This window comes from Rhinatrema bivittatum, chromosome 17 (genome assembly GCF_901001135.1).
Source record: "Rhinatrema bivittatum chromosome 17, aRhiBiv1.1, whole genome shotgun sequence".
Classification (NCBI taxonomy): Eukaryota; Metazoa; Chordata; class Amphibia; order Gymnophiona; family Rhinatrematidae; genus Rhinatrema; species Rhinatrema bivittatum.
In genome coordinates this window covers 46,273,032-46,286,706 of record NC_042631.1, presented here as the reverse complement: position 1 = coordinate 46,286,706, position 13,675 = coordinate 46,273,032, and the positions used below count along the sequence as shown (strand labels likewise).

General features: G+C 46.7%; 1 protein-coding gene across 1 annotated transcript in view; it reads left to right on the top strand.

The window, feature by feature from the left end:
• CRACR2B (calcium release activated channel regulator 2B) overlaps nucleotides 1-13,414 on the top strand; it is a 94,207-nt gene extending 80,793 nt beyond the window's left edge. Inside the window, 4 exon segments of the mRNA XM_029582565.1 lie at nucleotides 4,224-4,261; nucleotides 4,263-4,411; nucleotides 7,128-7,199; nucleotides 12,245-13,414. Coding sequence (XP_029438425.1) covers nucleotides 4,224-4,261; nucleotides 4,263-4,411; nucleotides 7,128-7,199; nucleotides 12,245-12,464 — 479 coding nt within the window. The 3' untranslated portion in view covers nucleotides 12,465-13,414.
• Nucleotides 13,415-13,675: the final 261 nt, after the last annotated feature.

The following is a 13,675-nucleotide window of genomic DNA, read 5'->3' as shown; positions in this document are numbered from 1 at the left end:
GGTCCTGGTGGCTTCCAGAAAGTCTTATGGCTTGAAATGGAGGAGGTTTTCCGTGTGGTGTGAATGTCATGGCTTAGATCCGTTCTTCTGCTCCACTCTGAAACTGCTTGACTACCTACTACATCTGTTGGTTGCTGGCTTGAAAACCAACTCCATCCAAGTACACCTGAATGCTATCCGGGCCTACCACCAGGGTGTGGCTGGTTCGTCCATCTCTGTGCAACCCATAGTGGAGCATTTGATGCAAAGTCTGCTTCAATTGAAGTCTCCCTTGCAGCCTCTGGCTGTGCCCTGGGACTTCAGTGTGTTGGCTCAGTACATGATGGATCCTTTCAAGCCACTGAGCTCCCATGACCTTATGTACCTGACCTGGAAGGTCATGTTTTTGGTTGCAGTCACTTCGGCGCAAGGATCAGTGAGCTTTAGGCGTTGATGACTTACCCACCATACACGTTCTTTCATACAGGGTGGTTCTGCGCATGCACCCAAGATTCCTGCCTAAGGTGGTGACGGATTTCCATCTTATCCAGACCGTCATCCTACCCACCTCTTTTCCCAGGCCTCATTTGCACTAGGGTGAATGGACTTTTCACAACGTGGATTGCAAGAGAGCCTTGACCTTCTATCTGGAGCAAATAGCAGGCCACAGGCAGTCTACGCAATTCTGTTTCGGCAATGACGGCCACCGCCGCCATTTTGGATCGATCGTCCGTGTTCTCTCCTCCCTTTTGGTAAGAATATCTCTTACCAAATCTTACCGTGATTTTTCGTTTCGCCGACATCAGCGCTGGGCTCCCGGCAGTTTCAGAGCTCGTTTTGAGTGCTTTCTCGGGCTCTATCGTGCTTTGGCAGCGTAATTTAGGGCTGGTAGGAGCAGAGCCTTCAGATTAAGCTCCGTGCATGGAGAGTGACGTCACTTCCTCCACAGTCTACGCAATTCTTCATCTCTTTTGACAAGAATAGATTAGGAGTTGCGGTCACCAAGCAGACCCTGTCTAACTGGCTAGAGGATTGCATTTCCTTTTGCTGAGGGCAAGCGGCACTGCAGCTTGAGGGCCATGTCAAGGCTCACTATCAGAGCCATGGTGGCTTTAGTAACCCACTTGAGAGCAGTTCCCATAACTGAGATCTGCAAGGCTGCGATGTGGCATTCTCTCCACACTTTCGCAGCCCACAACTGTCTGGACAGGGATGGCTAACATGATAGCAGTTTCGGCCAGTCTGTCCTCCAGAATCTTTCAGCTGTAGAACCCAACTCTTCCTACCTACAGCCCATTGTTCGGGTTCAGACTGTCTTCCTCTGTTACCAAGCGCATCAGTGTTGTTGTGCCAATTGGCTGGTTTGTCTTGCTATTCGGGAACAGCCTGTAGCGAGGGATTCACCCATGTGTGAGGACTACCATCCTGCTTGTCCTAGGAGAAAGCAGAGTTGCTTACCTGTAACAGATATTCTCCTAGGACAGCAGAATGTTAGTCCTGATGAAACCCGCCTGCCACACCGCAGAGTTGTGTCTTCTGTGTTTGTAATTTTATTTTTTCGTAATTCTAAGTTACAAGACTGGAGAGGGACCCTGCTTTGACGCATGGATAGTGGCATGCTGGGCATGCTCAGTGTGCCAGTCAAAATTTTGACATAAGTCTTCCGTGTCAGGCTCCATCTGATGATGTCACCCATGTGTGAGGACGAACATCCTTCTGTCCTAGGAGAACATCTGTTACAGGTAAGCAACTCTGCTTTCCGCTATTCCCAAATGTGGGGAATTATAGTCAATTCTGTGCCAGTGGGCTGAATCATCCAGGCCTATAAACATCCACTAGCATATTACATTTATATAGCAATACAAGCAACATTAATTTCTGCTTGTTTTTTCAATCCATTATTTACCACGTTTGCTCTCAATGGACCGATTAGTGCAGCGTCATGTGACCCTGCTCTGCTGCGGTAACTTTAGAATAAATATTTGCATTTGGCTCACAACTCCATTTCTAGCTCTTTAAACAGTAAATGTGAATATTGGTTAAGCAAACACCAGGCAGGAGCCGGCCCTGCAGAAGCACCCTCCTTCTAGCAGACAAGCGTGCAGCAGCTTTGTGTGGATTCGAGATGGGTGCTGTGAGCATAAATACATCATCCCCAAAGTTCTCATGGAACGGGAAAAGAAAGGCAGTCACCCTTTTTTCCAGCTCTCTATGGTGGCCTCTCTTGGACGGGGGGTCTGAGGCAGAAGCTTCCAGGGCCCTCTGCTTATATACTGGCATGTTTGACAGCTACTTTCGCACCCACGAACATAGCTAATTTTCAAAGAGAACTGCTGCTAGGCTTGTTTTTCTTTGGAAATTCACTGAAATCTGTGTAGATACAAAGGGCCTCATTTACTAAGCATTTTGAAGGAGTTAATAAACATGTGGATAAAGGTGAACCGGTAGATATAGTATACTTGGATTTTCAGAAGGCGTTTGACAAAGTTCCTCATGAGAGGCTTCTAGGAAAAGTAAAAAGTCATGGGATAGGTGGCGATGTCCTTTCGTGGATTGCAAACTGGCTAAAAGACAGGAAACAGAGAGTAGGATTAAATGGGCAATTTTCTCAGTGGAAGGGAGTGGACAGTGGAGTGCCTCAGGGATCTGTATTGGGACCCTTACTGTTCAATATATTTATAAATGATCTGGAAAGAAATACGACGAGTGAGATAATCAAATTTGCAGATGACACAAAATTGTGCAGAGTAGTTAAATCACAAGCAGATTGTGATAAATTGCAGGAAGACCTTGTGAGACTGGAAAATTGGGCATCCAAATGGCAGATGAAATTTAATGTGGATAAGTGCAAGGTGATGCATATAGGGAAAAATAACCCATGCTATAATTACACGATGTTGGGTTCCATATTAGGTGCTACAACCCAAGAAAGAGATCTAGGTGTCATAGTGGATAACACATTGAAATCGTCGGTTCAGTGTGCTGCGGCAGTCAAAAAAGCAAACAGAATGTTGGGAATTATTAGAAAAGGAATGATGAATAAAACGGAAAATGTCATAATGCCTCTGTATCGCTCCATGGTGAGACCGCACCTTGAATACTGTGTACAATTCTGGTCGCCGCATCTCAAAAAATATATAATTGCGATGGAGAAGGTACAGAGAAGGGCTACCAAAATGATAAGGGGAATGGAACAACTCCCCTATGAGGAAAGACTAAAGAGGTTAGGACTTTTCAGCTTGGAGAAGAGACGACTGAGGGGGGATATGATAGAGGTGTTTAAAATCATGAGAGGTCTAGAACGGGTAGATGTGAATCGGTTATTTACTCTTTCGGATAGTAGAAGGACTAGGGGACACTCCATGAAGTTAGCATGGGGCACATTTAAAACTAATCGGAGAAAGTTCTTTTTTACTCAACGCACAATTAAACTCTGGAATTTGTTGCCAGAGAATGTGGTTCGTGCAGTTAGTATAGCTGTGTTTAAAAAAGGATTGGATAAGTTCTTGGAGGAGAAGTCCATTACCTGCTATTAAGTTCACTTAGAGAATAGCCACTGCCATTAGCAATGGTTACATGGAATAGACTTAGTTTTTGGGTACTTGCCAGGTTCTTATGGCCTGGATTGGCCACTGTTGGAAACAGGATGCTGGGCTTGATGGACCCTTGGTCTGACCCAGTATGGCATTTTCTTATGTTCTTATGTTCATAGGCACAGAACGATAGAAAAGCCTTAGTAAATCAGGCCCAAAATTAGCTGCTTAGTTGGCACCTGAGGTAGCTGTGGCTGTAGGAAGTGAAACACATCAATTGGAAAATTCAATTATATGGATATCATTTGCTCCCTGGACCTAAACACACCCAGAGGATCGCCTCTTTCTTATGCAGATAGAAGCACATGCATTGTGAAATTCCTGTTTACATTTTCTCCGTTAAGCAGAGGGCTACATTTCTCAGTATCCAGATCTACTGCGTAACTCCCTAGCGTACACGAGTAGATTTGTTGATATTTTGCTCCACAGTGTGGATCTTTCAGTCCTTGCACAGCAGGGCCCAAATCTCACTGCCTTCTGTGTGGACCACAGATCTCGGGTGTCTTCCATGGTACATGTCACAAGGATGGGTTGCCTCCAGGCTCGTTTTCAGGTGCTGTTGCCCGTATCTTCTAGTGGGTCATGCGGTTCCTAAAGCTTGTGACTCCACCAGAAGAGTCGGTAGCACTTAAGGACTCTCTCCATCCACAGCTAGAAGAGCAGCTGCAGGATCTGAACTCGGAGCAGGCGGAGACTCGAGTGAAGAACGAGCGTCTCAGGCACCTGAACGAGGAGCTCCAGGAGCAGCTGGAGAGAAGCAAGAGAGAGCTGGAGACCGCACAGAGCCATCTAAGGCAACTGCATAAAGAAGCAAACCAGGAGCAGGAGCAGAGAGACAGGTAAAGGGATCTTGTCAACCGCCAGGTCAGTATTCAGTTAGCCAGCAAGCAGCCAAGGTGTCTGCTGTAACTTTAGCCAAATACTCACTGGAACTTTGCTGCTCATCTGCTTCCTGAGTATTTGAAAAGAAAAATATTGCATCAAACCATAACAGCCCCACCGTCTCCAGACTTCCCCACTAACAAGATTTAGCGGGCCATAGCAGTCCCCTCCCTCCCCCAAATAATGAAAAAAATATGTAATGGGCTGGAGTGGCCCGATTCCCCCAAGTTTCAATAAAATGTCATGGGCCGGCCGCTCGTTCCCCCCCTTCCCTTCTGAAAACTCCTCTCAGTACCCCAGTGGGAGGAGGAGGAGGAGAAGCTCTCACTTTCTCCCTTGGGGTGAATATCTAAGTGTCCGTCCAGCTGACGGGTACCAGCACTGCCTCACCAATAATGAAGGAGCCAATCCTTGCTGGAGTGCAGTGAATAAATTAATATCTAAGTGGAGGCACCCATCAGCCTCTCCTCCTGCTGCTGCTGGGATATTTGGAAACGTTTAGGGGTTCGGGGGGGGTCAGAGGTGGTACTTTTAAGGAGGGAATGTTGGGTAACACGCTGCTGGCCCACAACAGTTCGTTTTAAACTTGGGGAAGGGCAGGGGGATCAGGCCGCTACGACCTGCTACATTTTTTCTTAGTTATTTTGCGGGATGTGAGGTGAGACCACTACAGCCGGCTAAAATGTTTTTAAACTTGAGAAGTGAAAGGGGAGCTTAGGCCACTGCTGGCCTGCTATGTTTGGTGTGGATTTTTAACTTAACCAGCTAATTTTAGGCCTGCAGTTTTTCCAATCAGCGTTAAGACAGGGAAGATCATGCGGCTAGTACTGAATATCAGAGATAGCCATATACATTTTGGCCACATAGCATCCCCGCCCTGCATCTTTTTTATACAGTTAAGTTTTAGCTGAGTAATTACATTCAGGTCGATCCAGTAAAGTTCAGTTGAAGATTTCTCGTCTGTAACGAGCTCACTGCGCACAATTCGGACGCGTAAGGCAAACCAGCGATACAGTCTCCAATTTTGCGCATCCGTAGTGCTTCTTAAAACAGACGCGTAACCCTTCCCGCACCCGGCATGTAAATGAACGAATTAGCTGTATAATGAAGGAATTAGCTATTCCCCTCCGATACCGTAACGCGCGCTCAGGTTCTCTCATTAGTAACGCACTGTTTTGCTGCGGCCGTAACGTGTTAGTTTACCGCCTCCCCCTAGTAGGAGTTAGGACTGTGAGTCTAGTAATAAATCCATCGACACCGCTTAAGATACTCAAAACAATAAAACACAATTTAAAAAAAGCGATACAGAGATGATCGAGAAAATGTAATGATGTGGGACACATAAAACCTGTCAGAAGAAAAAATAAAAATTTTTAAATACCTGTCGGAGGGCCGCGTGGGTCCAGGCGGCCGGCGTGGGTCCAGGCGGCGGGAGCCGGGTGGTCGCGTGTTAAATCTAGGCCGCGGGCGGGTGGGCGCCTGTTCCGGGCGGGCGGCGGCAGCGGCGGCGGGGGCACGAGTTAGTTCGAGACGGCCGGCGGGCGGTCGCGTGTTAAATCTAGGCCGGGTCCGCACAGGCGCGCATTCACTGCCGGTGGGGGCTGCCTCTCCCGGCAGCCCCCACCGGCAGTGAATGCGCGCCTGTGCGACCCCTGCGATTGGGCGCTCAAGGCGTGACGTCACGGCATGTGACTGCCTTGAGCGCCAAATCGCAGGGGTCGCACAGGCGCGCATTCATTCACTGCCGGTGGGGGCTGCCGGGAGAGGCAGCCCCCACCGGCAGTGAATGAATTCATTCATCCAGGCGGAGGAGCCGGCTGCTTTCGCCACCGGTGGGGGCTGCCTCTCCCGGCAGCCCCCACCGGCAGTGAATGCGCGCCTGTGCGGACCCGGCCTAGATTTAACACGCGACCACCCGCCGGCCGTCTCGAACTAACGCGTGTCCCCCCGCCGCCGCTGCCGCCGCCCGGAACAGGCGCCCACCCGCCCGCGGCCTAGATTTAACACGCGACCACCCGGCTCCCGCCGCCGCCGGCCGCCTGGACCCACGCGGCCCTCCGACAGGTATTTAAAAATTTTGATTTTTACACTTCCTGGTACCTGTCATTTCAAATGTCATTTGAAATGACAGGTACCAGCGCACCCTGGTTACTGTATAGGCGCTGTATTAAGCGCCTATACAGTAAAATGGGTTACGCGGCCATAACCCTTCCCTACCGCTTTAAAGCCGCGGCATGCATTTGCATGCGATTAGAGGAGAGTATCGGGGAGTTAGTGAAGAGAACTGTGCGTGCGGGGAGGAAGGGTGCGCCTGACACTACCGCACTGTTTCTACCGCGGCCTTACTGGATCGACCTGTTACCAAGCTAAAGTGTTACCCATTCGACAGGGTGAGAAAGTCAAAACTCTGGGTTGTCCAACTAAGTCCCAAACTTAGCCAGACAAGCAGCTTTGAATATTGACCTGACATATAGTATAGGTGGCTGTATCTCTATACTCTCCCAACAGGTATGCTACAGGCGACAGCAGATTATATCACGGATGGGGGGAGGGGCAGGGAAAATGGATTGGGTGTGCATTCAGGCTCTTGCTTTGTGTCTCTTCATACAAGAACAGGGTCTTGCTTGATCACTCCTTCATGTCCATTCTCCGTATTTTGTTTTTATTACCTAGGGACGTTTTCCGAGTTTCTAGGAATATGCAAAAGGAGAAACAAAGTCTTCTCCGGCAGCTGGAACTTCTGAGGTAAGCAGTAAAGCAGTGGAAGTGTAGTGAGATCCCAAAGAGGAGCTGGTAGCAATGGGTTGGACCTCACTCAGTCTTGGCTGTTGAGTCAAGATGTGTTACTTCATTGTCCCAGTTCTCCCCGCTGCTGCTACTGAGAGCTTGCAGTGCCCATAAATCATGCAACCAGGCTTCTGTTTTTAATAGTGGGACATCTTATTTATTTATTTTTCTTTCCTGATTTATTTATTTATAGTCTGCCCTTCAGACACTTCAAAGCAGATTACATAGGTACTAGAAGTATCTCAGCATTTGGAGTGAGTGCTTTGGGACTCTTAGGTCCTTATTCAAAAGATTTATGCAGGTAAAATTGGCTTTCACCTGCATAAATCTGGCCCTTTAAATATATCTCCCTTTTGTCCACACAACTTTATGTGGACAAAATTACCCAGACAGAAAGGGGTGTGGCGGGGCAGGCTAACATATTTAGCCATATAGGCCATGATGAGCATTCTCTGCTCTGATTTGTGCAGAGTAGTATATATAGAAACATAGAAATGACGGCAGAAAAGGATCAAACGGTCCATCCAGTCTGCCCAGCAAGCTTATGGTAGCATCTGCCGCATCATACAAGTCACCCCCATACTTAGTTTCCCAAACCTTCAAAGTCAGGGCCCTTATGGGTTGCCATCTGAGTCCAATTCACCGTTACATCTTGCTGTTGAAGCAGAGAGCAACATTGGAGTTGATTATCTCCATGCTCCCAGACTGTAAAATTCATGTCTTTGTTGGTTGCTGTCTAAATCTAATTCCCCTTTTCCTCTTTTCTCCCCGCTGTTAAAGCAGAGAGCAATAATGGAGTTGCATCAACAGTATGAAGGCTTATTGGTTAAGGGTAGTAATCACCTCATGAGCAAGTTACCCCCATGCACTCTTTTCCTCATTTCCATCATCTAGCATTTAGGGATCCACAGTGTTTAACACAAGCCCTTTTGAAATCCTTCACCATTTTTGTCTTCACCATCTTCTCCGGAAGGGCATTCCAGGCATCCACCACCCTCTCCGTGAAGAAATATTTCCTGACATTGGTTCTGAGTCATCCTCCCTGGAGTTTCAGTTCGTGACCCCTAGATCTTCTGATTTCTTTCCAACAGAGAAGGTTTGTTGAATGTGCATCATTAAAACCTTTCAGGTATCTGAAGGTCTATTATATCTCCCCTGCACTTCCTCTCCTCTAGGGTATATTTATTCAGGTCCTTCAACCTCTTCTCATAAGTCATTTGATGGAGAGCCCCCACCATTTTTGGCGCCCTTCTCTGGACTACCTCCATCCTGTCTCTGTCCCTCCAGAGATACGGTCTCCAGAACTGAACACAGTACTCCAGGTGAGGCCTCACCAAGGACCTATACAAGGGGATTATCACCTCCTTTTTCTTACTCGTTATTCCTCTCTCTATGCAGCCCGGCATTCTTCTGGCTTTAGCTATCGCCTTGTCACATTGCTTCGCCGTCTTCAGTTCACTAGACACTATCACCCCAAGGTTCATCTCTTGCTCCGTGCACAACAGCCCTTCACCCCCCCATCACATAGAGGTCTTTTGGATTATCACACCCCAAATTCATGACTCTTCACTTCTTGGCATTGAATCCCAGCTGCCATATTTTCGACCATTTTCAAGGTTCCTTAAATCACGTCTCATTCTCTCTATTCCTTCCGGCGTGTCCACTCTGTTGCAGATCTTAGTATCACCCACAAAAGACAAACTTTACCTTCTGTCCCTTCCGCAATGTCGCTCACAAATTATTGAATAGGACTGATCCCAACACCGATCCTTGCAGCACGCCACAACATGGAAAATTATCCATATATCTGGATTAAGGTCCACAGAATATCTAGGTAAACTTATCTAGATAACTTACCTGCTCAGTGGGTTTTTGAATGTGGACTTCTGAGTGGGATAAATACAGTGATGAGCAGCCCAGGAACATTAGAGCCAGAAACTCCTGCCCTTAACTCACATCTTACAGTTCCTAGAGCACTGAGCATAGATGCAACTAAAGCTCTTCTTTGTGATGAATATTTTTACAACAAAGACTCTCGTTGGTTTACTCCCTTTCTTCAGTCCTTGCCGTCTCTGATTAGGGTTATTGCTTCATGCAAGTCAAACCAGAAAGGCTGATCCAGTCTTGGTTTGGTCCTATTGCATTCATGGAAAGTAGAGTTGCTTACCTGTAACAGGTGTACTCCAAGGACAGCAGGGTGTCAGTCCTCACATGTGAATGACATTATCCATTAGAGCCCCGCCCGGAAGGTTCACGCCATTACACTACTCATCCACGCGGGGGCCCATTTAGCATTATATTGGAAAGGGGAGGTGGTTGGGTTTCATGAGGACTGCCTTCCTGCTTGGCCTCAGAGAACATTACATGTAAGCAACTCTGCTTTCTCGAGGCCAAGCAGGATGGCAGTCCTCACATGTAGGGAATCCCTAGCTGCAGACTGCCCCGAGTGAAAAAAGGACAAAAGACCACAAAGTGCCGATGGGCACAACAAACTATGGAAATTAATCACATCAGAGAGAGAAATCTACCAATTTTGTAGATCACAAATATACAACAACTTCTTATAAAGTCATACATATCATGTATATTTCTTTTTAAATTATTACATATGTACAATATACAAGTAAATCACTTAACCCATCATCTTAAAACCCCGATAAGGATCCCTTGTTTTGCCTGAAACACTTCTTCAGGGGACTTATCACAGAAATGCACATAACATAATTACACATAAGCATATTAACGTCAACAATTTATAATACAGATTTTTAATTCCTAATTTAAAAACATCATTATGGTGGGTGTAAGGCAATTGATGAAGGACACAATTGAAATGCAGACTACAAAGGTCTGTATCATGTTGTAGCTGAAAGCCTTCATACTGATCCAGATATCTGTAAAAAAAAAACAAAACAGAATAATACAATACCAAATCACTATATCCAATACATTCATTTGTAACTTTACTCATGGTTGTAAAATATCACTGCATTAAATTCTATCACCTCAGAACACTGTTCACAACAAACTCTGGGCCTTATTCACTAAAGCTCATCTTTCTTTCTGGGAAGAAAGCTTAGTGAATGAGGCCCTATTTTTGTTGACAACAAGCCATGTGTCCAACGTATATCTTATTTATGAGGGGCAGTCTGGAGCAAAAACAACTGGCCCTAGCAGGGAGTGGAGCTGGGTTCTCCACCTCAAACAGGTTGCACGGGGTAGACTGTCATGTTGGGAGTCACTGCATGGAGGGAGCTCCGTGTCATTGCCTTGCAGATCTCCTCCATGGAGACCAGTTGCAGGTGAGCCCACCGACTCTGCCATAGCTTGGACAAAGAAATCCTTCTGTGGCCCACCAGATTCAGTCCCACCTGGGTATAACAGAAGGAGATGCAGTCTGCTAGCCTATTGGATAAAACCTGTTTGGCAATGGTAATTTCCTGTTTGTTGGGGGGAATTTCTGTGGGCCAGGCTCCATCAGATGTGAGGACTGCCATCTTGCTTGTCCTCAGAGAAATATACTTCTGCTTTTCTTAGGGAAGTCAGAACTACAATTCGATGCACAGAGTGAGGCAAAAGCAGGACTGAATTAGCGTCTGAGTTTTAAGAACTCTAATATAGGGACAAGGCTTAAATCAGAGACAGGATGGAGCCAGGCGAGGGGAGCAGATAAGAACACATCCTGAATGCGTGAGATTACAGTGCAAGAGAATACCAAAGATGCAAGTTTTGATCCCGGCTCGGCTCTGTCACCGACTCCCTGTGCAACCTTGGGGAAAGTCACAGAGGACAATTTTCAAAGTCCTTTACAGAATTAAACAATTTACCTGTGTCTAAAAATGTCTCTTTCTCAAATACTGCGTGGTTTTCCATAGCAGGCATACCTTTAGCCACATTTAGGGGGCATGTTTTGGGCAGGAGATTATATTCTCCAGACTGCATATGCTCTTTCCCTCACAAAATCTCCCTGCACAATAAGCCGGTGCAAAAATTCGAGAGTACTTTGTACCCAAAGCAGTTTTCCAAGGTAAACTCTGCATGCACTTTCCCTTTCAAAGGCTACAGGTCAAAAACATTTGGAGACTTTGCAGCAAAGTGGACAGTTCGCAGGTTTCCCCCTTTATCTCCCTGAGCCTAGTTTTACCCAACTGCAGTAAAATTTGGCTGCCCAAGCACGTAGCACTGGGCCCTGTCCCCTAGAGGCTGCACGTCTCTGGCACATCAAACACGTTTAGTGCGATCAATATCATCAGGATTTATTATCAAAGCCCTGCACAGGTCTGCTCACAAGTATTTGTTTAGATGTTCCATCACTCGGAAGCTGAAGCTGAGCATCTGGAAGTTTCTGAGGAGCTGTTACTGAGTGGTACTGGCAATGAGGCCTCACAAGCCCAGCTGGCTCCAGGGTTTCAGGACAAGGCCGATCCAGTCCTGGTTTTACCCCATTGTTTGCATGGATTTGACGGTCTGGTGTTCCTATTGATTTCCCTAAGCAAAGCAAGACTACAAATCCTTGCTGGCCATGGAGAAAAACCAGAACTGGATTGACCAGCCCTGAGAATCTGAAGACACTTGGAAACCTTGAGTTTATGAACTTGGAACACTCCATTGGATATTCTCATGTTCAGCTTATGAATTTGGATAGCAACAAATGTGTGTAGTTTTTTGGAGAATCTATGACACTGTATAGGGGTCACAATTAATGGTTTTTATGTTTAAACATACTTATTAAATATGTGATTTAATGGGTTATGCATGTTCTGAATTAATATACTTGTGCCTCTGCCACTGGTTTTTCTGTATCAGCTTCTTTTGTGTGGTAGGGTTTCCAGTAACCAGTTGATGCTTTGCTAACCCACTCCCTGCTACTCATCTCCAGCCCAGTGCCGTGCCTGAATCTGGCATGGGGGAGGGAGAAGGGGACAGAGAGCAGCTCCGTATTTGGGAAGCCCTTGTCCCGCTGTCCCTTCTGACTGTGGTTCATTTGTCTTTGTGCCGTGCAGGGAGATGAACAAAAAGCTCCGGGATGAAAGAGACGCCTTTGAAGCCAAGAAGTTACTTAGCCTCAGAGCAAGGACAGTCATTGCTAGGCATGCTGCCAGCTGCTCCTGCTGCTGCTGCTGCCACCACCACCATGCAGAGCCCCTGCACTGCCATGCGGGCCACTTATCACCTCAGCATACAGGACTTTCACAAGCCACCTCGGGAGCAGACTGTATCTAACTTCAGATAACCGAGAAGAATAAACACCTTCTAATCTACGTGTTGCAATGCCACCAGGCCAGAAGTCTCTTCCATCAGCCCTTGCAGAGGGGACAGGAAACGGAACAAAGGTGGCAGAGTCTCTGCTACAATCCATGGCCAAAGCTCCCAGTGAGAGACCCGTAGTCAAGTGCGAAAGGATAGAAAGCCGAGCTGATAGCACACTAGACTTACACTAGAACAGACCCCTCACCGAGATGAATTTCTTGGTGACCTGGGTCTTCTCTTTGGGGAGGAATTGGTTGAGCTGGTGGTAGTGGTGGGGGGTTATGGTTTTTGATTTTTGATTCATACTTTGCCATAGGAGTGAAACAAGGATAATGCACTTCCCACCCCTCACCGATGCTGTGCCTATGGAAAGTCCCCACATCATCCACAGGGACTGTGTGATTCCACCTCATGAATACAAACACTCAGTACTGCTGTCAGGCACTTCTGCATCAGCTAGAGCAAGCACAGTGCTTTTTTTCTTGATCATTTCATGCTCAGGAGCAATCAGTTCTTATCGAATTTTATTTTTTTTTTAATTTCTCTCTCCTCCTCCACGCACATTATTACAAGTCTAAGCGACAGAGGTGGGGGGTTTTGTTGACGGAAGTAGGAGTCAGAAGAATGCTATGGACTACGTGGACCTTGCTTCCAGATTTCTCTTTGCCACAGACACTGAGTGACCTTAGCTTTTTATTTCTCTGTGCCTCAGTTCAAATCCCAGTTGTGCCATCGATCCTTTGTGTCTGTGCCTCAGTTCTAACCCGGTGCTCTTAACATTGACGCTACATGACCTTTGATAAATTATTTTATCTCCCTTTGTTTCAGTTCTAATCCCAGGTTCTGACGCTGACGCTCTGTATGACTTTGGACACGTCAGTTTATCTTCCTGTAATTGGGTAATAAAAGTAATAAGAACAGTGTTCCTTCTCATGTCACTTATAAGCATTTATGCCGTCTGGGTGACAGAAACGTGTTCCTATCCCTCCTCCCCAGACCTGGCTGAAGGCCCCCCCTCTGAAGTGTCACAATTGTATAGCAGCTGCATGAATTACTCATATTGTATCCAGGTTCTTCTGCATTCATTCTATGCTATGTTTCTTAGTGTTTAGACAGGTGGATCCAGGGACCAGTGGGTTATGCCCCTCTACCAGCAGATGGAGACAGAGCAAAGGTGACATCAC